The sequence below is a fragment of the Hakea prostrata genome, chromosome 10 (assembly GCF_041222555.1).
Source record: "Hakea prostrata isolate BN-2017 chromosome 10, UWA_Hpros_2, whole genome shotgun sequence".
NCBI classification, from domain to species: domain Eukaryota; kingdom Viridiplantae; phylum Streptophyta; class Magnoliopsida; order Proteales; family Proteaceae; genus Hakea; species Hakea prostrata.
Window position 1 is genome coordinate 38,499,357 of NC_142609.1, and position 25,896 is coordinate 38,525,252.

The 25,896-nt window shown below is 36.1% G+C and overlaps 1 protein-coding gene and 1 pseudogene across 6 annotated transcripts; both read left to right on the plus strand.

Moving 5' to 3' along the window:
- The first annotated feature begins 609 nt into the window (after positions 1 to 609).
- On the plus strand, positions 610 to 13,651 carry LOC149002809 (Nodulin MtN21 /EamA-like transporter family protein). Of its 5 annotated transcripts, none has more exons than XR_016170188.1 (12): positions 610 to 986; positions 1,454 to 1,607; positions 3,765 to 3,939; positions 5,602 to 5,717; positions 6,885 to 6,944; positions 8,040 to 8,193; positions 8,597 to 8,663; positions 9,019 to 9,090; positions 11,697 to 11,762; positions 12,461 to 12,625; positions 12,694 to 12,763; positions 13,320 to 13,651. XR_016170188.1 is itself a non-coding variant. In XM_089136762.1 (11 exons), the coding sequence occupies exons 1-10, from the start codon at positions 822 to 824 to the stop codon at positions 12,593 to 12,595; spliced, it is 1,164 nt and encodes a 387-aa protein (XP_088992888.1). In that variant the 5' UTR covers positions 610 to 821; the 3' UTR covers positions 12,596 to 12,625; positions 13,320 to 13,651. The 5 variants fall into 5 exon arrangements, 1 of the variants encoding a protein (XP_088992888.1); XR_016170189.1 differs by having other exon boundaries at positions 12,461 to 12,597; positions 12,682 to 12,763; XR_016170190.1 differs by having other exon boundaries at positions 12,461 to 12,597.
- Positions 13,652 to 21,889: 8,238 nt separating this feature from the next.
- LOC149002810 (putative disease resistance protein RXW24L) lies at positions 21,890 to 25,606 on the plus strand (annotated as a pseudogene). Its single transcript, XR_016170307.1, has 2 exons — positions 21,890 to 25,230; positions 25,317 to 25,606. The product of XR_016170307.1 is annotated as a putative disease resistance protein RXW24L (transcript).
- The last annotated feature ends 290 nt before the right edge of the window (positions 25,607 to 25,896 follow it).

Sequence of the window (25,896 nt, forward strand, 5' to 3'; positions counted from 1 at the left end):
ATTCCTAAGAGTCAATTACTAGCATTCAATTTTTTTTAATAATCTACCATTAAGAAATTGTCTATAATAATTTCTCACTAACCCTTTTTCTTTTTTTTTGAATTGAAATTTTATATTAAGTGTGGGGACTCTTCTATTTTTTTATATTTTAATAATAAATACAATTTGATGTTACCTAAAAAAATATAATTTGATGTAATTTTTTTTTTCCGAATGACATTCCTTATATGAGAGTAATTTGAGTAATTTATAGTAAAATATTCATTAGTTGGGTAGAAAAAATTATTACGAAATTTGAGATTTAATAGTTTTTTTCACAAATAAAATCAATTTGAATAAAACCTATTTTTGCAATTTTTTTGTGTTAGGCAAATCTCTTTCAAAATCAATTCCCCTGAAAATTATCCCTTTTTAGTGAGTCAGTGACTCGGATTTAATGAAATTACACCCAAGTCCCGCACTCCCCAATCAGGATCCAAATAATATTGACCTACACCAGCCGGCGGCGTGGAGTGGTTCATAATTCAAAACACGAATCTGGCGTTTGGACTGGTTCAATAGGAATTGACACGTGGGGTTCATATGATATTGCCCGTTGAGATGTCCACTTCAAGGAAGGTAGAGAGAGAGAGGGAGAGAGGGAGAGAGAGAGAGAGAAATCTTGCAGATTTTCGAGTTTTTCTCCTGTAGCTTTTACGCTTCAACCACGGATTAACAGTTAAGTCCATTTGCTTTGTCGTCTCAGTCATAATAGTTGAGAGAGAGAGAGAGAGAGAGAGAGAGAGAGAGAGGAAAAGAACCAGGAAGGATTTTGGGATTGGATGGAATCTGCAGAAATGAACGAAGGTGGAGGAGATCATGTATTAGAACTTGTAGTACACGACGTTGCAGCTGAAGAATCTCCGGAAATAACTCCTCTGTTAATCGCTTCGCAGAAGCCTAAAATCAATATATTTTCTGTGTCTTATGCTAGGAAAACGCCCAGGGTAAACCATTTTATCTCTTCATATCTGGTTTCCCTTTTTCTGCTTTCTTCTTTCGTCTTGGTGGATTGTTCGATTAGTTTCCTTCTATCAATTATCTTTGTTTTTTGTGACTATAAATATTTGGATTTGTTCGCAATTTTGGTTGGAATACAAACATTTTCTGGTTTACTCTACCTAGAAACTTCTTATTGGGAGCTTGGTTAAGGCAACGTAAGCTTCTTTCCCGGTTTGGAAGTTTGAAGTTTTTACTTTTGATCCTCAGGACCTCCCAAGGAGATTTCTTCCATGAATGGGGGGTTTCTGTTTTGTTTGATTTCGGTATTTTTCAGACAAAATCAAGGAAATTGTACCCAATGTGCGATGCCCTTGTCCTTTGTTGCGTATGATCGTCATTTTTTTTATGTCGATTTTAGGTATAAAGACAAAATTTTGGGATCTCATGTGATTTCTGCGTTCTTTGTTTGCAGGAACAAGTGACAAAGATAGTTGAGTCAGAGATCTCATCATTTGTTCAGGTGTCTTTGTGGATATGGGGTGGATCTAAGTACTCCGGTTTAATTTGCATGGCCGCATCCTCTCTCATCTACTTTGTCATGGAATTTCTTTCAGATATTTTCCCAGGTTCACAAGTTTCCTTTTATATCTCGTTATTCTCCTGTGACCTATGAATCAAGATGCAAATGAGTACTTGTTTACACGAAGAGCCTCTAAATACATTACTTGTATCCAATGCCTATTTCATGAATTAGAACCCATAAATAAGTCATTGTTAGACAACAATTCTTATATGCAAAATAAGTCTTTCTTTTGGGACCAGCAAACTTTCTAATCGCCATGACCATGTTTCCTATGTTCTGACCATGTATATGTGTATGTAACTTGAGTTATAGTAATCGGGTTAGTGTATTATGTAAAATCTTAGTTATACTCAATCTGAGAAACCATATAGTGAAAAATTTTGGATATAGGATTCAAGGTCAAACTTATAATTGCATAAGTTAACAATTTTAGATTTTGATTCTGGTTCAAAACAGTTCATACAAATAATAGGCGTCTCGCTCTATGAAGAATCAGCACTGGTTCGCACTTAAGACATTAGTGATTCAGTATCCCACCACTTTCTCCCAGGATATGTGCTCTATGAATATTACAAACTGTATAGAACAAATCCTGATGAATTTCTCATGGAACAGGGCGTGATGAATATTTCTACTTCCTTCAGGTAAGGCCAGGGAAAAAAAAAAATTTTTTTTTAAAAAGAAAAAGAAAAATAAAAGAAATGGCTTCGATTTCCCTTTAGTCTATGACAATCTCTAATTGGAAATCAAAATGATTAGATGCAGATGGACCTACCGATTCAATGAACTAGGCTTCCCTAGAGTTTTATTAGATTGAATCACATGAGATAATTTATTTTGTCCTCCCAACTGCAGATACATTACCATAATTTTTGAATAATTGAGCCAAATGGCTGTTTCTCATGTTGATACATTTATGGTAATTCCATTTTGAATCCTTTGCGTTGTTTCCTTTTTTCTATCATTTTGGTATATCACAACTTATTAAGGAAATGGAAAAGGAACGTTACAGTTTAATTGAATATGAACATAGCACAAACAGCTGCTATGTTCTGAAAAAGATCCATAATTTCCCCAACATGATGCATAGAGGGTCAAAAGATGCAGAGAACACAAACTATTGCTACTTATTGGCTAATCTGCGCTTCAAGTCAATGTGATTGGATGCTTCTAAGCCAAGTCTACTCACATGCTAGATCTCCCTCCAAAGGTGGAATAATGTGATAGAGCCAAATATGCATCCTCCTTTGTGTTACAGTCTTCCATTTGCAGTATTTGGGAATTCTGCTATTCCTTCAGAGGCCAGACTTTTAGTTGGGGAACAGCCCATAAGAAATATAAATGCCTGTTGTTTTAATTCATCAGAAAACAAAACACTTTATTCATAGTATTAAATCTCCTTTAGGAAGGCCATTTTGGGCAGACAAAAATTTTGAGCTAATGATTATTTGCCAAGATATTGGATTTGCTTTCTGAGTTTTGCTTGGCCATTTTAGGTTTAAAATACTGAAAAATAATATATTTCAGTTTTCTTTTCAAAGTAGCTACTTATTCTGGTCTTTCAGAAATTCTCAACATTTTATAGATTTCGACAATATTTTGTTGGGTTTTTGAACAATGCTCTCAGTTGGATTCAGATATGAAGGATAATTGGAGTTGTTTCACAAGTTTACATTCTTATTTCTGGAGTAGGATGATTCTGTTTAGTTGTTTAGTGCAAAGTGGCAGAGAAGATAAAGAAACCTCCCTTTCTATTTTGGATTGCTTGGGGCAGTTGAGATTTCTAATTGTTTCCATGTGTATTTTTTGGCATCTTAAGGTAGTTCCCACTTCCCACTATGCTTGATCAATATCTTATCATCATTCTAGGCCCAAATTAATATCCTGGGTCTTTTGTTGGGTATGCACCTAGCCATGTATTCTTTTTCTTTCTTCTTTGGTTGTAAAGAAATTTCATGAAGTTGGACATCATGTACATGGTTATCATGTCTATATTCTAGAATTATATCTGTTCTTTGTTGACAACTTATTGTAGCCTTTTTATGAAGCCTAACTATATTTTCTAATGATTAAATAACTTTTGGTTGTTGCATATGTAATACCATTGTCTTGATAGATTGTCTATTTTCCATCCTGATGTTTTATTTGAACAAGTATGGCTGTACAACTGATTGGTTGGTTTTCTTATTTCTGTTTTCAGTTCGATCAGTTCCTTTGTTTCAAATTATATTTTCAAGATGTACCATTATCTTGATCTCATCATTCGTGTGGTTGAGAAAGACTGGATTACCTGTATTTGGACCATCTCCTGTGAGGAAGCTTTTTGCCCTGAGAGCCGTAGTGGGATTTCTCTCAATGTTGAGTTTTGTCTATAGGTAAGTGGCAATATATTACTTCTTTTGAGCCTTTTTTTTTTTTTTTTTTTAATTGGTTCATTTGTTAAAGGAAGGGTGTCTGTTATGATGTCTATTTAATGAGGTTGCATGAGGATTAGCCAATTCTACTCGATCTGGATGCTGCTTCTCAGAACTATTCCTTTTTTTTTTTCTCCTTTTTTTCCTCCTTTTTTTCCTCCACCTTCTAACCTGTTAATGAGTAGTATGTTATTTTGTATCTAATGAATGAAATCCTGAAAGGCCTGTCTAAATCTGCTAAGAAATTTAATGGTCCTAAAGGATTGAAAAAGAGTATTAATGTATCATTTGTGGTTTTCTTGTAGACTATCTTATAAATTTGGGCCTATTTTTTAATTTCTGTTCATGTCACCATCCTCATGTATTTTTTTTTTCTTGCCCACAATTATTGTGTAGACATGCAGATGTTTCTTCGTGTTTAGTTACTGGGGTTGCTATATCAAGGGGTGTAATAATCATCAAACAACACTAGCAAGGAACCATTTTTCATTTGTATAAAGTTTCTAAAATTGAGTTCATAAAATGAGGTGGAGCTTCTAGATGGTACTAAGCAATGTGAAATGGTTGGTAGTTTCTTTAAAATTTAGGAAATATCTAGATTTGTTATAGACATTATTTCAGGTTACAAAACTACTGCTGTTAGGTGGTCAATTAGACTTAGAAGATTATCATCTTCAGCTATAATTGGTTTTTCCTCTGTTACTTAAATGATTCCGTGTGCTATCTCTTAGTCTGTTACAAGCAAGGTAAGAAATATCACTGACACCAGGGTTTCGCCTCCGATATGCCGGCGATATCTCTCCGATGTCTAAATGGGGTTCTGACTTCTGCAGCTTCTACTGGTGTTAAGGCCAGTTAGGCAATCGCTAAAGCAGAAAGAGCTAGATCACAAAGTGTGGGAGAGAGTTAGTGAAATAAGAGGGTGTAGAGAGAGAGACGATGCAGCGATGCAGAGAGCAGGAGAGAGATAGAACCATTGAATCCAAAATTCTTACAAATCAAGGCAGGGAACACAATTGAAAAGAAGGATTTGCTCTGGCCTGTGTTATGCTTCTGGAGAAAAGCTTCAACTGCAGTGCAAGCAGCAGATATCGTAGACGGTGATGAAGAGGTGAGGATAGTGGCTGCAAGCTCTTCCAATTTGTTCTGAGAGTCCATGGTGTAAGAGTGAGTGATCATGGCAGCTTGAACGAAGCAGCTGAGCTTGAGTGAGGGGAATGGCAGTGAAGAAATGATGTTAGAGGGAAAGAAAACAGGGAGGAGCGAAACGAATTGTTGTTGGTGCTTGTCTGTTTTAGGTAGAGAGCAATATATCGCGAAATTTTAATGTTATCGGTGATATATTGATTTTTTTACGATATATCAGGATATTTTCATTGATTTATGGCCGACTTTTGGATTTCTCGTGTCAGTTTGGCTTTTCGTATGGGTACTTATTGACACGGTCTGACTTTTCCTACCTTGGTTACAAGGCTTTTGAGTTGTAGTTGTTTTCCACTAATTTTAATTTACTGTTCGTGTAACTTTGTGCTAGTGGTTTTAACTTTTTCTTCTGGATACATGCAAATATGACCATTAAGTTAGCTAATTAATGACTGTAATTTGGCTAATCTTTCTTGTCAGCATACAAGCCCTACCTCTGTCTCAAGCCATTGTATTGAATTTCACTACGCCAATAATGGCTTCAATTGCGGCAAGAATTATTTTGCATGAGAAGCTAAAAGTCTCAGATATTGGAGGTATGTTGATACTACTATTGTCAATGACTTACTGAATACTGATCTTTAATGCTGGAACTGCTTTGAATTTTCTCCCAAAGGCTATTGAGATTGCATAAATCTTAAACTGGTTAATGAAATATGTGGTATTTTGATTGAAAGAACTAATCAGGGGGAAGGGGCACCATGTATGTTGACTTTAGAATGTGACAAACACTCGGCTAAGAGCCCCCCCCCCCCCCCCCAAAAAAAAAAAAAAAAAAAAAAAAAAGATTTGTTAAAGGAACATCATAAAATGTTGGAGAGTATTCCAAACCAAGGAGGGTGGTGGGCATGGCTACTCCTCAACCGAATGCGACAATGCCCAATTGGTCTTACCTCAAACTGGGATAGAAAGGATTTGGAAAAAAAAACGGTCGCGGCTGCTATTCTCTCTACTTCATGTGGACTGGTTGTTTTGGATTTTCCGATGTCCCACTCTGTTTTTCTGTTAGAATCTTAATGCTTGGAGAATTTCTTACTCTCCATAATACCCACAATTTTGGTGGTAACTAATGCTACGACTGCAAATCTCTACACTGAAGTAGGGGGTAGGAAGAATATTTAATGTGGTTGGATTAAATTAAGGAAGGACATCTTTGGAGAGTTAGATGTTGGTAATAATTGGAATAACCTATTTTCCTTAAAAGTAATATCTGCCCTATTTGATGAATGGCTGGAGTAATTTAGAAACAAAAAGAATCCTTTATTTGTTTATTTATCTGTATTTTGTTTTGAGAAATCCTGTGAGTCTTAGTAAAATGACTTTGTAAAACATTGTATTGAAAATTTTTGCTGACTATCTGGTAGATTAGGTAAAGGCAAGTTATAAGATCTTGTGTGACCTGGAGCTAGGAAGGGAATTTGGAAGTTTTTAAAGTTAAAATTTTCAGTGGTAGTAAAAGTTTCTGGGCCTTAGGCTGGGATCAGTTGAACTCATGATTTTGGCTTGCCAGAACAGAATTTGAACCCAGTTTGAGACCTTGCATCAAATAAGGTGGTTTGGTTCTTTACCCTTTTCTTAAACTCTGCCCCAAGCTTTTAGACCCTGAAAATTCATTGGATATCTTTATCCTTATTTTATATGGAGCTGACAATTATTGACTAACCAATTTTTTCTCTCCTTTTTCTTGTATCACTCTCTATCAGGTCTGGCTTGCAGTTTTTTTGGCCTTCTGTTCATTTTCCGACCAATGCTTGCTACACAAGGTATGGATATGTATGTATGGAGCCATTCTTTTTCCTTTCTTTTTGTTCTTATATTGTTCTGATGCCTTCTATATGACCAGAAATTACCGTCAACAAATCCATCCGAACGTGTTCCTACCCCCCACCCCTTTTCCAGGTGCCCATGTCCCAAAAAAAAAAAAAGAAAATATAAAAAAAGGAGAAGACTCTAATGATGAAGATGCTAACTGTTATGTTTGGAATTCCTTCCTTTTTTTTTATTCCTTTCTTTGCCTGTTGATATATTTGTCTTTTGTGTTTCTACCATATACATGATGATGAGGATAGACTCATGGTTTTGAAATGGTTTTTTTTTCAATTCCATATTTTATTCCCGATATGATGCTTTTCTACGTACTCTTGAATATATTGTGACGCCTCATTCTCGAGTTCAATATGCTGTTAGTGAATTCATAGATGTCCTTGTTCAGACCATAGTTGTCAGGGCACAAAGGCATCCAAGGTGGTGTAGGGGTGCCTAAGCACTTCGGCAACCAAGGCAAGCACATGTTATTTTCTGTTTCCCCTCTTTTCTAACATTATTTAGTATGCTATGATATATACCTTATATCATCAAATAACAACATTAACCACCTCAAGTCATCAAAAGTCAATATTAAGCCACATTAAGTCATAAAAATCGATATTAAGCCACATCAAGCCATAGAAAATCAATATTGAACTAGAAAACAACAGAACTGGCAAGCAAGCTGTAGGAATTTTAAAACACAATTAAAATAGACAGTTTATACTGTTGTTGGAATTGGTTACATTGTCTTGATATACCTACTCTCACATTTGGTTTATACTATTCTTAGAAAATATGATCTATAATGAATCAAAGTGTTCCCAAATTAGAGAATGTTTTTGTTCTCTAAGCATTTTCACTGGTTAGATGATTTTCTTTTTATATGAGACGTTAGGTATTAGGTAGAGCATAAAATTAACTTTTGAACAAATCCAAGATTGCTTTATCTTGATTTATATAAAGGAGTTAAATTCCAGTCGAACTTTATTTAGATCCATGTTTCTTGTCTCCTTGAACTTACATATATACTTAATGTGGATTTGTTAAAGGAGGGATAGCAGAGATGAAGGAACCAGTAAACACATTTGTTGTTAGAGGGAGTCACCCTTTTCTTGCGGTGTTAGTTGGCTTGTTTTCCTCAGTAACTGGTGGAATCACCTACTGCCTTATACGAGCTGGCGCAAAGGCAGCTGATCAAGTCATGTAAGTGGGAATCTGTGATTGTAAAAAATTTCATCATGAAGGTTCGGTAATAGGAATCTTACTTGTTACTGTCATTGGTTCTTTTGGGAGTAATGGATGATGATCTATGTTTTACAATGTCAAAACTCAGTAAACCTTAAAGTTCTTCCAATATTGATTGTGTTTTTTTTTTTCTGAAGAAATCATTGGGCGAATTAAATTTTAAGGGTAAAAAGGCTTTAGTTTGAGCATATATCTATTTGATGTTTACCAAAAGCATCAGTCCTTATTTTCTTTCTGTTTATCATGATGGCATACCATACAACTCAACATATTCTAGTTTAGTTTTGCCAGGAGATAAGCATGTTTTATTTTTATTTTATTTTCTTAACATAATCAGCTCCAACATCTTATATTTTTGCAGGGGTACTGTTTTCTCATTTGGTCTGCTAGCTACTCCTGCTGCAGCAATCTGTACTTTTGCCTTACAGGTAGCGAAACACTGCAGTATTATGCAAATTTTCCTCAAGTAACTTTCTTTTTTGGTTCCTAAATGGCAAATGTACTGTGCAGTTAAGTTATAGGGTGCAAACAAAAAACTGCACAAAAATAAGTCACTGATCATGCATGTGATTGACCTGCAAGATTAAAATGGTTTTGAGTTCAGTTATCCTGGCTATTGTATGTTTAAAAATGCTTTGTGTTCTTTCCTGAAGAACTCATCAGCCTAAGTAGATCATTATCCATTGAATGGTCGTTATCTAATTAATGCAGTCCTTTTTATGTCCATTTATTCATTTTGTGTGTCCTATAAATTGCTGAGGATAATTAAAGTCTTTCTTGCAGGATTTTGTGTTTCCGGATTTTTATTCACTTGTTCAGATGGTGGTACTTGGTGCACTCGCGTTCTTTGCGGAGGTATCTTCTTAGATTAATTTAGTGTTCTGAGGTTTTAAGTTTTGATTTTGCTGCAATAGCACCACACGAAACGTCTATCTGGAGCAAATGCTTGGGAAGATGGATGAAAATTTAGGGAAGAACGCTTCCTGATTGTGTGGACCCAGCACAAATGGAAGGGAATCAACCAGGGGGTTTTCATTTTGTCCATGGTGGGGTGGATACTTCAGTGGAATTGTGTCTGGGCACAGGTTTATTCTCATAATTTTACCTTGTACGCCTTCCTAGCTCATAACATGATAAACCTAACATTTGGGTTGGACATTGAAATTGACATCCGACTCATAGTTAAAAATTGTATCAGTGAATGAATTCACAAACGGTACAAGCAATAAGTGAATCATCAAAATGCTGCAGTGACTACATTGACTTTTTGTGGTTCACATTCACCTGGATCCTGAATCAAGCTAGTCCACCAAGACAAATCTTATGTAAGGCCATCATTCTGCGGCTGCTATGTCCCATCTCAATCCCCCTTGCTAAGAACCTGCATAAGTGGAATTCATACCAGATTTTTCTCTTCTATGAATCTAGGTTGCGAGTACTCTATTCGATCTTAATTAAGTCTTGGAACTCATGGACAATAGGAATCTGCAGGTGAAATTGATTAGAAGCATTCAAATCTCCAAATAGAAAATGTTGGCGACCTGATGTTCATTGCAACTGGGGAACACCCCAATAACTCCCAAAAAACTAGAAACACCCTGATAAACCCACAATGTTAGGTTATCCTGAGAAAAGATAAGACATATTTGTACAGAATTTTTACGTGCTTAGTAGTAATTTCTAACTTTAACTATAGTTTTCAAAACAAATCTTACCTCTTTTGTAAGGAAACGTTCAATGTTACTATTTTTATCAAGTTAACCCTTTTTAGTGAGAAGTACATTTATTTAGATTTTTATATTCTTAGAAACTTCCTAGAGAGCCTAATTGCTATAAAAAAAATTAGGTATATATTTTGTGATACCATTGATCTAATAGGTTATTGGCATTGATTAAGTGAAATTATGTTATAGACATTCTTCTGCATGTTTCATAGTTTTTGGTGGCCATATATATTGTCTGAGGCCTACAAGCTGATAGTTTACCAAAGTAGTGGCTGGTGGAAAGCAAAGTGGAGCCATCGCATGTTCTATCCCCTTTCCTCCATACACGAGGATAAGGTTCTAGCTCTGCCACTATTTATCATAAAACATTTGTTTTATTCTTGGTTGGAACTTGGAAGCTTTGGCCTTTATTGCTGCAAATCGACGAACTATTCTCCAAAATTAATGTGCGTTGTGGAGACCGATTCTTATTTCCAATCGCCCCCTGGGGTTTTTTTTTTCCCCCCTGCTGCAACCGCTTGTTTTACATTTTGTAATTTGTTCATTTATTTATTTATTTATTTTTAATCATAATTTATTCTACCAAAATTAATGTGCGTATTTTTGAAGAGATATATCTTGATACTATATTTCCGAAGATCTGGTCTCCTTGCATGGTTATCGGTTATATGGGGCGAAAGCTCTTAATGCCGCCAGACAGGATCCGGCCCCCATTCACCATTTGAACCGAAGGTTTTTTGAACCGCACATTGTAATCATGAACTAATGGGCTGATTTCTTGTCTTATGATGCTTGATGGAGTTAGTTTATCTTTTATAATTTTATCTTTTTTATTAAAGATTTGATTGTTAGAAGTTAAATATTAAGTTTAATTTGCTCACCACTTTATGCCGCTTATGCCGCCCAATCCTTTGGTGTTTGCCTAGATGCTAAAGCAAAACCTCAAGAATGACTTTATTTTACATTTTGTCAAAATTTAAGAATATTTTAGGTCATTTTTCTTATTTAAATTGTATTTTTAATCATAATTTATTCTACAATGCCGTATATAAATAGATAAAAAAGGATGGACCAAAACAATATCCATTAAATTTTCTTTTGTGGGTGAGGGTTGGGGTTCTTTTTTTTTTAGGTTTTGTTGGTTGGGGGGGGGGGGGGGCATGTTTGCTGAGTAACCTGGGAGTGCTATTGTTAAACTTCATGTTAGTCAAAGATAGTTAAGATTAACAAGAAAAGTAAATTTTGACAGTCCCATTTTTTCTGTTGTGCAAGTTTTAGTTTCTATTGTCATTGTATAAAAGAAGGTTTGCTTCCTATCGTGTTAGAAATTGATAAATTCTGTTTCTTAGAACTTCCTTCAATCACTTCAAAAAGAAGATTCTGTTAGGGAGAGAAGGTAGTGTATACACGGAACTCAGGGAAGGATGGATACAAAGGGAAGGGTTAACAGGAAGAGCTGAATCCCTGTGTCAAAGTAAGCCTCTGACTCCCCAGACATGGCAAACTAACCTTGAATTTGTTGATCTTTGCATCAGATAAGACTTGAAATAGGTACTTTTGCAGTTTTGATGCCAATCTTTGGAAAGGATGGTATCGGGGGTTATGTTGAAAAGATGGTTAGCATCTTAATTGGTGCATCATTCTAAATCAGCATTCATAATGTAATTCATTTATCCTGTAGTGAATTACGATTCTGTAACTTATTAAGAGCTTTTGATCATGTGTAATATGTTGTAGGTATTTTTAGCACGTGGACTTCAGCTTGAAAAAACTAGCAAAGTTGCAAACATCCAGTACATTGAGGTATTCTTGCTTATGCTTCTATTTCACATAATATCAGAAGGAAAATATTTTGCCTTTTACTTAAGAGGGAAACAAGGTTCACGTGTCTCATACACTTCTCATCTTTGTGTCTTTTTCCTTGTACTCTTGGGAATATATTTGTAGAATTGTAGGTATATTAAGAATATAAAATGAAATGGATGAAGAGCATATGCACATAGCATGTACAAGAATGAGCTAAGAATTAGATACAATAGCCCTCAGAGTCTCTGATATAGTCTCTTACATTTGAGGACTAGCTTGTGCTTGAATCAGCCCATTTGATCCCTTTACACTCATTCCTAATGGACGCATAAAAGGGTGATTGTTTTTATTGCTACCCAACTCATGAGACTTGGGAGTCCCCAAATCTTTTCTGCTGCAACGAGTGCACCATTGTTGGGCTTCTGCATGAAGCCGTTTTTCCCTCTCCCAACCTTCTTTTCTATTTCATTAAATCTTCTCAGTGCCCCCAACCACACACACCCCCCCCCCCCCCCAAAAAAAAAAAAAAAAAAAAAAAAAAAGAAGAAAAATTTTGCATGAGAGTTCCATATATAGTGGATGGTTATATTTTTATTGGGTGAATGTGAATGTTTATCTTTGTTCTTGCATGTTGCCTTCAACTGAGATTGCATTCTTCTCAATTAGATGTATGATGGTCATTTTCTGTGTTGTAGCCCTTCCTATCACAGATGTGGAGCATTGGCTTACCGGCTGTAGCTCTGTCTTTTGGCAGAGTTGTTGGCTGTTTTCTCATCATTGCTTCAGTATGCAGCACGGTGTTCTTTGGTCCTGAAAAAGAGGTGGAATGAAGGTTGGCCTACTTATGTTTTTGTTTTGAGGCAAGTTCCCTTTTCTCCACAGCTGTTCCTTCCTATCAACTTCTGTTTCCTTACAGAATTTAAAGCAGGATAATAGCCTAGTATACACTGATGGCACAAGTCTCATGAAGAAGATTTTTCTTGTTCTCTCTTGTGAAGGTAAATGCACTCTCTTTTTTTCATTTTATGTCATGAAAGCGATTCCTAGTGATCAATAAAAATTTGTTACCCAACTAATAAAATAAAGAAGATCATAACACTTCATTAAGCTGAACTTACAGAGACAATAGGCAGGAAACACTATTTAAGAGGCAAGCTTGTAGAATATTTTATTTGATAGAAAGAAACCCTTGGTCTCCTTATAGACTTATGAGAAGTAATGGATAAGCTAAATTTACAGAGACAACAATAGTTATGGAATTCTATCTTAATTGGCTAATTTGTAGAATATATTTTCTGCTTCAGAAAGTCCCTCTGCTCCTAATAGATTTAAGGTTAAATTATGGAGAGAACCCTCATGAAGATTATAAGAGGCCACTGGGAGGACTATCTAATTGTTGTTGCCTTGCAATATATCACTTCTGCGTAAAATATGAAACCAATTAAATAAAGTTGCCAACCCCATGTTTGAAAAGTAATCCTTTTGTCATTGTGTATAACGATCAATTAATGTGTTAATAACTTGATCTTCTTCCTATTTTCTCTCTGCTGATAGGTTAGTGGTTTTCGCTTGGGGCTTCCAAACTTCAAGAGTTGAAGGCTTTGTTGGTGAATATGGATGGTGTTTGGGACCGCTGGTGGCGTTTTGGACATCTAACAGCTGATTGTTGGTCATGACTGGGATGTGCTAGCTATCGATGGAAACCAACATGGTTGTTCATTGATGGCTGTTGGGGCCAAGTTACATCTCACAGTATAGACAGTTGAAGGCCATTTTTAAGCCTGCAGAAGTAGACTGATGATCCTGCATTTGGTAACCTGATCGTATTGGGAAGCCATTCGACATGTAAATCTTGATGCAAATCTGAGTTGCTGCTTTTTGTAATAGTAATAAAGTAGGGAATCAGTGTTTTTTAGTGTATGTAGACGGGAGAACAGGATCAAGAAAAATTATGAGATGACAGAGGAAAACTTGCAGATTCTGCATTTAGTAGAAGCTATAAGAAGTCAAAAGTATATTCTTTGCATGAATCAACCTCATGACACTGTTGCTTTCTCGGGTTTCAACTTTCAACTGCCCTTTTTTCCCTAATTGATTACTGTCTACATTGTTGAAACATATGATAAATTGGTGATAATGAATGATCTTAACCATTTGACTTGATCAAATGATCTTTCTTGCTCCCCAAGTATCCAATATTTGAGATAAAATTGTGCCAAAGAACCAAAGGAAAATTTGCTTTTAAAGGATTTATTTGCTTCAGCCGGTGTCATTTGTCCCCCCATCACAGTTGATCTCAGTTGATTTATGAAACATCGCCTGACCTCCCAGATTCCTCGCCTCCTATAGGGAATCTTTTTGGTTAGGTGGGGACTTACTTCTGAGCGTTAACAAGGTGAATAAAAATTAGATCTTTCACTTGAATATGTGGTGGAAAGGTGTGGGAGAAGCACATCCTTTGAGTCCCAGATCTTCTACCTTAAGGGGTAGATGATTGTGCTCCCCATCTCCCGTCCCACTCCTTTGTCACATATTTAGGAGAGACTCCTCTGCCACATATTTAGGAGAGAACACACCTGTAAGCATTGATAAATTAGACTATAGATGGGTAGAGGTGGAGTTCAAATCCTCTCCAGCCATGCGCTCCACCCTCACAACATGGCCTGCCCATGGTACACGGGCAGGCCTATGTCATACCAACGGTGAGGTTGGGAGGATGGAGTGGCAGCCCCATCTGGGTGGAAAGGATTTGAATTCAACAGAGGTGGGATTTCCTTCTAAACATGTGATAGAGGGGTATGAAGGAAGCACATTTCTACACTTGTGGGGAAGATCCATAGAAACAATCGTACCCGGCCCTTACCTATATCATCAAGATCCTGATTCATGGATCTCTCAGTTCGAGAAATAAGAGGATCAAACCATTTCTTGTAACTCTTTTTCAAATTTGAGAAATGTTGGTTGATCATATATTTCATTATTAGTTCAATGATTCAGGTGACTTCCGGATCAAGCATCCATAAGAGTGGTTGGGGGTGGGGGTAGTCTATCATCCCTACTGAGGCGGGTGATAGGTCTAAGCAATAGGGGATTGCTTGCTTAGAGGAGGAAGACTTGCTTGCTCAACCAAAGGGTCAAGAGCCCCAACTCACTAGCGCAATCTTGAAAAGAAACTAAATGAAGAAAAGCCTTACTCAATAAGCGAGAAAACAACTAGAAGAGAGTAAGACATGTTAACCCAACTATAAGGGTGGGAGGCTGGAGTGACAGCCCCATCTAGGTGGAGAGGATTTGAATTCACTAAGGTGGATTCTCATTCTAAACATGTGATAGAGGAGTATGAGGGAAACATATTTCTACACTCGTTGGGAGCTCCATAGGAACAATCGTACCCCTAGACAAGTTTTCCTCATCTTTGAACTATATTTTGGGATTTGATGTTTTATTGTATAATTATAGTTTTGTTGTATTTGTAATTGAAACAAAGTTTTGGTTTAATTACTTGTAGATGATAAAATTGTAACTATATAGAATTAAGATTCTAAGTTTCTTTATAAATAGTCTCTATGAGATAACCTAGAATATATTCATATTTGGAGGGGATTGGGGACAAGCAAAAGACAACACTTTATGAGGTATGAGACTAATGATGTTTTAAGGATTATTAGAAAATATACCCCCTCTAGTGGACTTAACAATTTTGTTGAACTACATTAAATTTTTGGTATTTCTTCCAACTAATAGTATTAGATTAATGTTTGGTGCATTATTACTAGAAATACAAAAATCTAAGGAGAGAAACGATGCAAATAAAATGAAGGTTGAGGAGAAAATCGTAGGTGATTCGGTGTGGTGATTTTTTTTAGTTTTTTAGTGATTGTTCAACGATGGCTTTTGATCATTGAAAAAAAATTGGAAAATACGACCTGGTTTGAGTTATTTGAAGAAAAATGAAATAAAATAAAACAAACATAAATATAGCTGAACGACTGTATAAATAGATTTTCCCATTGAATTAAATCTGAACAGTTTATAATAGTCGACGATCCAGGTTTAATTCTATCAAATTTAATATAAGATTTTTATAACCGTTCAACTAAGCTTTTTATTAGAGTGTACTCTCGTCAAAGAAGATCAGGGGTCCGTGATAGAAGGTCTTTTGACTACTAGATTAGCTGTTCCAATGACGATTTGTGAAGAAAGAGCATTCGGGTGGTGTACTCAGAATAAATGGCAAGATGGAACGGCGGCGTATGAAAGGAAAGAAAAGAAAAGCTTGATTCCGTGGAAAAAATGAAACACGTAGAAATTTTGTTGTGTCTTTATTAGGTGTTTTCCAAAAGATTTGATGAAGGTTTTTATACAGGGTAAGGTTTGGAGATTTGAAAATAATGAATAAGAAAAAAATTATTTAGATGATAACTAGGAAAGGCACAAAACAGGATAAACAGTATAAGTTTGCAGGGAACTTTGTAATAGAAAAAGCTCCAATTGGAACTCAGGCAATTAAGTTGTATAGGTGGAAAGGATTTACAGGTTGTTTATGCTGAACAAAGGCAAATAAAAAAAAGAAGTGGGGGACTTTCGCTTTAGATTTGGTAAGTGGTTGTGATCTTTCAGAGTGGGCTACAACAACAAAAGAGGTAGAGTCATACTGAATAACTTGTAAATTCTAAAAATAAGTGGGTGACTTTAGCATCGAATTTGGTAAGTGGTGATGATCTCTCAGAGCGGGCTACGACAATAGGAGAGGTAAAGTCATATCATATCATATTGCGGCGATGAGCTCACGGCACACCTTGGGGGGGATTAGTAATGACATTGCTAGAGGGGATGTGCATCATGCAGGAAGCTGTAGCGGATACACAGAGTTGTGATTGCAGGGAGACAAAATCAATGATTTTGTTTAAGGTGGTTTGTTGAATTGAAGCCAAGGTAGAGATCGATGGGATTGGGTGTCTCGTATTCGTGGGTCAATTACTTATTGTTTGATTGTATTATGATTGGAATAAGGTTTTAGGTCAACTACTTATACATGGATAAAATTGTAATGATACAAGGGTTAGGGTTTTAGGTTTCTCTATAAATAATTTAGGTTTTAAGTTTCTCTATAAATAGTCTTTGTAAGGTAACTTAAAATGTCTCTATACCAGGAGGGATGGGAGGCAAGCAAAAGGCAATATTGTGTGAGGTGAGGGTAATGAGGTTTTCAAGATTATTAGAATCTTTTTTTCTCTTCTGGTGGGCGTAGGAGATTTTGTTGAACCAAGTTAAATTCCTTGCAATTATAGTGTGTTTTGCTTGTATTTTTTCTTTGTGGTTTTGCATCCGATGTAAACACTATGTCTTATATACTGAGGTTGTTGAGTCAAAATGTTTCCATTAGTCTATACAGGATAAATCTAGAGTGAAATGCGAGCAAACCAAGAAAGATGAGACGATCTCAGTGGAACAGAACAAAACTGGGGATTTGGTGAAGTTACTAGCTAGGAAAGAAGAAAAAAAATGCAATGTATAACAAATTGGTTTACATAACAAATCATGAAAATTGAGAGACAAAATGGTACAAAGCAAGACTAGTAATGAAGGGGTTTGTATAAGAGAAAGGTATTGATTTTCAAGAAATTTTTACTTCTGTTGCAATTTCAATTCAAATTTTGTTAAGTATGATAGTAGTAGAATATTTACATCTTAAGCAATTAGATGTTAAGACAATATTCTTCCATGGTGATTTAGATGAAGAGATTTAAATACATCAACCTGAAGGTTTGAAATGAAGGGCAAAAGAAAATTGGCATGCAAAGCAAAAAAAAGCTTTTATGGGCTCGCACAAGCTCCTAGGAAGGGTACTTTAAATTTGGTAAATTCATGTAGGAAACAAAGTTTGTTAGATGTCAATCTTACCATTGTGTTTATTTTAAATATTTTAAAAATAGAGATTTTTTAATGCTTGTATTATATGTAGATGATATGCTTGTTGTCAAGATCAAAAATGAAAAAGTTGCGGAGAAGCAAAACATACTCTTGGCTTACAAATAAGAAGTGAGAAAAAGGAGGAAAAAATTGTGGCTTTCTCAATTAAGTTACGTGGAGAAGGTCTTAAAGAGGTTCTAACATGTATAAAGCAATGTAGGTTTCTACTCCATTAGCAAGGCATCTCAGGCTTTCGAAAGATCATGGTCCTTTTACAGAGGAGGAAAAGGAGTTTATGATCAATTGCCATATTGTTCATTAGTTCGCAATTTTATGTATATGATAGTGAGTAAAAGATCAGACATAGCACATGCATGCAATGGGAGTTGTCAGTAAATTTATAGACAACCCAAAAAAAAAAAGCATTAGAGAAATGTCCAATGGATTTTAAGGTTCCTTAGAGGTGGTTCCCATTACTATCTATGTTTTGGAGGTTCTAACACAAATGTAAAATGTTTTGTTGATTCAAATCATTCAGGAGATAAAGATTGTGGAAGAAGCACCACTAGGTATGTTTTCACTACAGGTGGAATTGCAGTTATTTGGGTTTCAGACCTACCATGTGGTTGTACATTTAACCACAGAGGTAGAAGATGTCACAACTAATAAGGCAAAGATGATTTGGCTCTGGAGGTTTATAGAAGAACTAGGAAGAAGGCAAGAGAAAAACAAATCATAGAGTGACAATCAAAGTACAATTCATCTTGCAAAAATTCTACATTTCATTTGAGGACAAAACATATTCAGCCGAGATATTGTTTTCATCAATGGGCAAGGTTGTGCTGAAATTTGATAAGATTGGGATTAACAATTTCCTTATAGTTATTTTAATAAGGGTATTTAACACACAGAAGTTGAGGTTTTGCTCAACAATGATCAATCTTATCGATGGTCAGATTGGTTGCTTGATTGGTGTTGATCTTTGAGATGTGAATAGTTCAATTGTCTTCAATTGGGACATTGTTATAGCAAAGATTCGTTTTTGATAAGGATAATTCAAACAAATTCAAGTTTGAACCTTATAGTGAGACACTGCATCGACAAGGCAGTTATCGCAAAACATTTGGGCGAAGGTTGTCACGCCTAAAATCTTAGAAATTTCTATATTTATTTTAGGCAGTCCTTTTTGGAAGCAAAGGCTTTTTCCACCTACTGTAAATGCCCATTTGTGTCAAATAGGGGTCGGACTTGTAACTGTTTGTAACCTATTAATAGGGGTTCAGAATTATAGACAGTGGGTAGAAAAAAATTGCTAGACTTTAATTATCTTCTTCATCTTCCTTGTAGTGAAACACTAAGTCTATTCGGCCAAATGACATAACGTCAAGAGGATCAGTGTTAAATCTTATCTTATGTATTTTCGCTCTAGTGTTTTCTAAACTAAAAATTCATTCCACCTACCATAAATGTTGTGTAACAGAATAAGTACGAGAAAGACTAGAATTGGAGAATGATGTATAACCACATGATAAAAGTTTCAAATGAATACCAAGAGGATTTCAGTGGAATCACTTGGAATCCATTTTTGCAAGCTAAGAAACGTTGTGGCAAAAATTCCTTGGAGACTCACACCCCAGAGCGTGGTTTGCAACTTGGGTCAAACACTGGATTAGTCAGGCAAATACTTGAAAACCGAAATTGACAACAAAAAAAAATAAAGTTTCAAATGAATAGTCAAGAGGACCCGTGTTTTTTTCGTTCCGTATGGATTTCTTTAACTATAAGCTGTACTTTTAATTTTTGAAAGGGGATCAAAATGTCTCCTCAATAAAGTGAAAGTTTTGAAAAGAATTTCTACTTTCATTATAAGTGATTTATTAGACGAAAAATTCACCCCCAAAATATGTGGTCCTTAATCCTTGTACCTTTTTTTCCATGCAATTTATCTGGTATTAACTGGGTATTACCGATATGGGTGAGATATAAAACCGATGTGTATTGGACATTATGATTATGCTTACACGTATAACCACAGTTCTTTTTTTTTTGGGGGAGAAAATTGAGCTTTTTATAAAAAATAAAATAAAAAGAACTGTTGATGTCGTCCTTAATAAGGGGGGACAACATTGATGTGATAGCATCTACAGAAAAGAGTATTTCCTGAGAGGAATTTACATATCTAGTTAGGAAATCAGTACATGTATTAATCTCTCGAACATGATGAACAAAATTACAAAGATTAAAATTCCTCTTAAGTTCGCTAATCTCTATGACCAAGTCGATGACCCTCCAAGATGTAAAGAAATGTCATTGTATTGATTGGATTCCCACCATTGAATTTGGCCGATTTTCAATTCGGTCGAAGCCCATATTTATTGTGGTCTCCAACCCACATTTGATAGCAAATTGTTCCAAGCAGGTAATATTATCCTCAAAAATCTCACCTGGTAGTACAAAAAGAATCATACCATGTTGATTCTAAGCTATGGATCTATATCCACCAATATTTTATCTATAAGATCCATCACAATTGATAGCAATCCAATTCAGTGTTGGCTTTGGCCATTTAAGACACATGGCCGTAGGTATGTGGAAGTGACTGGAAGGTGCCATCGAGCAAAGAAATTCCTATCCCCCTCCATGTATCTATGACACTAAGGGTGGGTGCACAAAGCGAGACCATGTGTCGGTTTGAATATTTTCATAAACTGCTTGTGCTACAAAAGTGGTTCTCTTGAAGATACGATTGTTGTGCTCTTTCCATATTCTATAAATTGTTGTTGTTTCAGCAAAGCAACGAGCATATGCTCTTGGTGAAGACCTTGTCATATGAGAGCATGCCCATTCAAGCTCAGCGTTCCAAGAATTCAGAGGCCCACATGAGAAACCATAAAGCTACAAAACTCGGTGCCATATTCCTGCTGAAAACAGTGCAAGAAAAAAAGTAAATGATCCATATCTTGATCCCCTCAAGTAGGAGGATCACTTTCTAACTCCCCACTTTGAATTGCCGGTTGAGAGATGGCCCCACAAGCATTCAGGGCGAATCAGCTGTACAACCACAGAGGACACGAGGGACTGAAAGGGGACTTTTGGTGAAGCTGAGGGCCCCAACTTCTGAATTGAGCCTTGGTTGAGAGACGGCCACGACAAGTCATTCAGGTCAGATAGATGTAAAACCACAGTTAGGGGTAAGAATGACATTTAAGTGACTTGGTATAAAGATTAAAGAATGAAGAGTACTACTACTGATGGGTTTGATTGACCGACTACCATTCTTATCTTGTGTGTTTCTCTCCTTCGGAGAGAGAGAGAAAGAAAGAAGAAAAAGAGGAGAAGAAAAGAAAAAAAATCAGGAAATCTGATAACAAGGAGCTGGAAGGCAGATCAGAAGAACAGGACAAGAACAAGGGAGCTGGAAATCACAGACCAGAAGAACAAGCAGCTGAAAACTTGATAAGACTCTTAGGAGAGATCTATTCTTGTCTTGTTAATTTTACCTTGTAAGTTTCTAGTCTCAGTTTTTTTACAAAGAAAATTCAGAAGAGAAGGGATGAGAAAAAAAATGGAGAGGAAGGAGACAGAACCGAGGAGTGAATGAAAAGAAACGACCATAGAACAAAGAAACATAGGGAGAGTTGAGAGAGCGAAAGTTTGTAGTTATATAGTCGTTCTGGTGTTTAGTTATATAGTCGTTTTGGTGTTCAAAGAGCAGAGAAGGCGATGCAGACCATTGCGATCCTTCTTTTAACTACAGAAAATTAGCTGGGTCCGTTATAGATGTTGGATCAGAAGAACAGGGAGCTCTAAAGCAGAGCTGAAAAAAAAGGATGTAAATTGGAAATTAATCTGCAAGACTTGGAGAGAGATTTATTGCTACTTTAGGTAATTTTACCTTCTAAGTTTCTGGTCTTAGTTGCTTTTGGTGGTCAGAAAAAAAAAAACTTCAGAGGAGACAAATGAGAAAGACTAATGCAGAGAATAGGGAAGTAAAGAGAAAGAAAGATGGAGAGGAGAGAGGGGGAAAAGAAAAAGTGTTAGGTTCGGTGACGTGGCAAAATCAAGGGCGTCGTTAGCAGCCTGCTTCTGCTGCAAATAAAAGTCCACTATTAAGTCTCTTTCTCTTTTGATATTTTAAAATGATTAGATTATTCTAAAAGTGCAACCTTATATTATAGTTTGATAGTAGTAGTTGATAAAGACTTTATTTTATTGTATGGTTGGAAGAATTTGTAAATTTTGTTCGACTTGTGCAAGCAAATGAATGTTAACAATGTGTTTGATTAAAAAAATTGACATTCTCAATCTTTGGTTTGGGTAGTAGAGATTGCCCAAGAGATAAAGAAGGATGCAACGGGTCAACCCTGTTCAGATTCTCTAATTAGATCGATGTAGCTCACTATTTGTGGGCAAATTGTAGTCATTTATCTACATCTATGTACAGTCTATTTTATCTTTTAATTCAACTGATCTTTTACCTAAAAATAACAATGTTCACATTCAAATGTACTTTAAAAAGAAAATAATAATGTTAATATTCAATGACACACTTACTCAACTTGATTAGGTGGATCCATATGAATATTTCGTAATTATCCTATGGTGGTGATGAAATCATTGTGTATATGAAGTATGAATGCAATGAGTTGATCGAATTGAATTAAATCAAATCTATCGCCTTTGTTTATTAATTTATTTTGTCATACATGCAACATCACCTACTTGTTTGGTTTGATGAATAGGCTAAAGATCTTACTCCCAAGAGAGATGGATATAACTGTGATTGCTTTGGTAGAAAAACTAGGCATCCTAGCAATAGATGAAGCAAATTATCTCTCAGCGATCAAGTCAGAAGTGAAATCATTACACACACAACTAGACATGATGAAAGCCTCTTTGAAGGATGTAGATGCAACATTTCATAGAAGTGAACAGGCAAAACAGTGGGTGAAACGAGTCAGAGAGTTGGCATTCGAGGCAGAAGATATAATTGATATATTTGTATACAAAGTGGCACGGAACTGCAATGATAATCTTGCGAAGAAGATTAGCAAGTTTCCAAAATTTCTCATTGATGCCCATCAACTAAGAGGGAATATTGAAGATCTCAAGGAAAAAATCAAAATGCACTTTGATGATCGGGTGAATTATGATATTAAGCCTTTATAGGAAAGTCAATCATCTACTCAAACACATCGACATGAAATTTCTTTGGTTGTCCAAAATTACTCTCTTGCTGTAAATGTGGTTGGTCTTCAAACAGAAGAAGAGGAACTAGTAAAGTTGCTACTGGAAAAAGAGCCCCAAATGCCGTTTGGTGTTGTCTCAATCACTGGGATGGGAGGTCTTGGAAAATCGACCCTCGCAAGTAAAATCTTCCACAATGATGAGGTGAGAAGGTGTTTTGATTGTCAAGCCTATGTTACTATATCAAAAGAATATAGTATGAGTAACATTTTATGTAAAATCATAAAACAAGTTACGCTGGAGCTCAATGAGGAAGAAAGAAATGCATTGGCATCAATGAACACTGAAATTTTGGAGGAAAAGCTTTATAAGGTTCTTGAGAATAAGAAGAGCTATCTCATTGTATTTGATGATGTTTGGAGGAAGGAAGATTGGGATAGTTTGTTACGCTCCTTACCTATTCCATGTCATGGTCAGCAGTGTAGAGTGTTGTTGACAACTCGGATTGATGATGTAGCGAGGCATGCAGATCCAAATGCTATTCCATACAAGAAAAAATTTATGGATGGCCAAAACAGTTTAAATCTCTTTTGGAAGAAGTTCTTTCGTTCCCAAGATGATGAAGTCATTGAAGCACGTCTTAAGGGCTTTGGCAATGAGATGAAAATTTTGGCAACACAATTTGTTAGGAAATGTGATGGGTTACCCCTTGCTATTTTAGTATTGGCAGGCCTTTTATCAGAACGAAGGCAAAAAAGTTTTGCTGAATGGAAGAACGTGCTTGACCGTGTGGACTGGCATCTAAAAGAGGGAAATTGTGAAAAAGTTTTGAGTTTAAGTTACACAGAATTGCCCCTTCACTTGAAGCCTTGCTTTCTTTATTTTGGGGTTTTCCCAGAAGATACTGAGATCCAGAGGAGTAGATTAATCCAGTTATGGGCCGCAGAGGGATTTTTGGGGAATTCAAGAATGGAAGACTTCGGCAAAGAGTACCTTGAGGAGTTGATGCAGAGGAACCTGATCCAAGTTGCCGAGTGGAGATCAAATGGAGAACCCGAATCATTTACTATTCATGATCTTCTCTTGAGCTTGGCAATATCAAAAGCCAAGGAAGGTTTGTTTCTTAACATCTCCACTCCCGATAAGGCCTTGTTGAATTGTTATCATCGTCTAGCCCTCCATGAAAAGAGAAGAAGTGATGAAGAAAATATGGCTGATGATGAGTGTTCTTACCATTCCTCCTCTTCTTCTATGAGTTCTCCATATCTTCTCCGCTCATTGCTCGCTTCAACTGCAATGTCCCAATCATCTCTCTATGGACAATGCCAACTACTTAATGTGTTGGATCTAAAGCTTGCTCCAGATATTGAAGACTTACCAAAGGCAATAAAAAAGCTCATTTTTCTCAAATACTTGAGAGTACATGGAGACAGGTTGACAATTCTTCCATGTTGGGTTGGCGACTTGTATAACCTGCAGACTCTCGATTTGGTCCATACTATGGTTCGATCTATTCCCAATGAAATATTAAAATTGCATAAATTAAGGCATCTTCAATGCCGCCCAGGTGCAAGGTTAGTACCAGCTTATGAATCCATTGGTAAGAATGATGCTTTTGGGATTTGTCGATGTCGTCCTCATGATAATAGAAGCATCGGTGATCTTTGTAATCTTCAAAGGTTATGGCTTCATCTAGACGATTGGATAGTAGATGGCCTTGGAATGTTGACTGGTCTCAGGAATATATGGGCATTTAATTTGGAAGATTCGGAGACAATTGAGTCTTAAATTGTCTGAAGCCTTACTCAAATTGGTGCGACTTGAGTTTCTACGTTTGCCTATTAATGACAAAATCTCTCTCCCTTCATTTTCGAAACATGTGTATCTCTATGATATCGTCTTAATTGGAAGCATGCAGAAGCTACCTAACCACTACAACTTGCCCCCGAATCTCACTTCCTTGTGTTTACATGAAACACATCTGGAAGAAGAAGACATGATGGTGGTACTAGAGCAGTTGCCTCGATTAAAGAAACTTAGGTTATATCAAGCATACAACAGAGTTGAGATGAAATGTTCTGCAAGGGGTTTTCCTGAACTTGAGAGTTTACATCTTCAGTATTTTCATTCGCTGCAGTGTTGGGAAGTGGAGAAAGGAGCAATGCCTAATCTAAAGACTCTAGAAATGATTGGACTTCGTGAGTTAAAATGGATTCCAGACGGGTTCAGGCACATTACAACACTACAGGAACTCAAATTGAACATGCCAATAGAGTTGCTTGAGAGGATTAAAGAAGGTGGGGACGATTGGGAAAAGATCAAACATATACCTTCCATCCATACAAGCAGAAGATATTGGTAGTGGGTGAGTTTTGAAATTCTCTCTCTCTTAAATATCAACTTAACAAATTTAATAGTCACTAGAATATGATGCATTTCTTTAATGTGCAGACGTGAAGACATCAAAGAATTGGCTTATATATCTACCATGGATATGACTCTAGATCATACACCAGCTAGAAATAAACTTTGCGTTGTCAAATGGTAGTGTATTTTACATGAAGTAACTCTTTTGATTCAGATCATGCAGTTGCTTTTGTTTAATGGATATTTGTTTTGTATCAGCATAAATATTTCATCGCCAGATACTCTCTCAAAACCATCACTGGGTTGAAGAGGAGTACTTGATGATCTGAGTTGATCTGTTATGCTACTAAATAATATGTTATGGTTAATCACTATGTTTTTCTCTCATTGTTTTGTTTTTGTTTCTTTTCATTTTCCACTGGTGATCTGATACGCATTTTCATTTTTTTTTCTTTCTTTCTGCATTAGACTGAAATGAATTTTAGCCATGAAATGAGAATTGAAGCTATCTAAGAGAAGACTCCAACCTTCGAAACCAAAATCAGAAGTACTCAGATTTGATTTTAAGGAGATGGTTTGAAGTATAATCTAACCCTTTTAGTTTGTAGATTGGGTCACACTTCTCACATTGAGAATTGGAAGCCTAAGAACTTTCCTGCACATC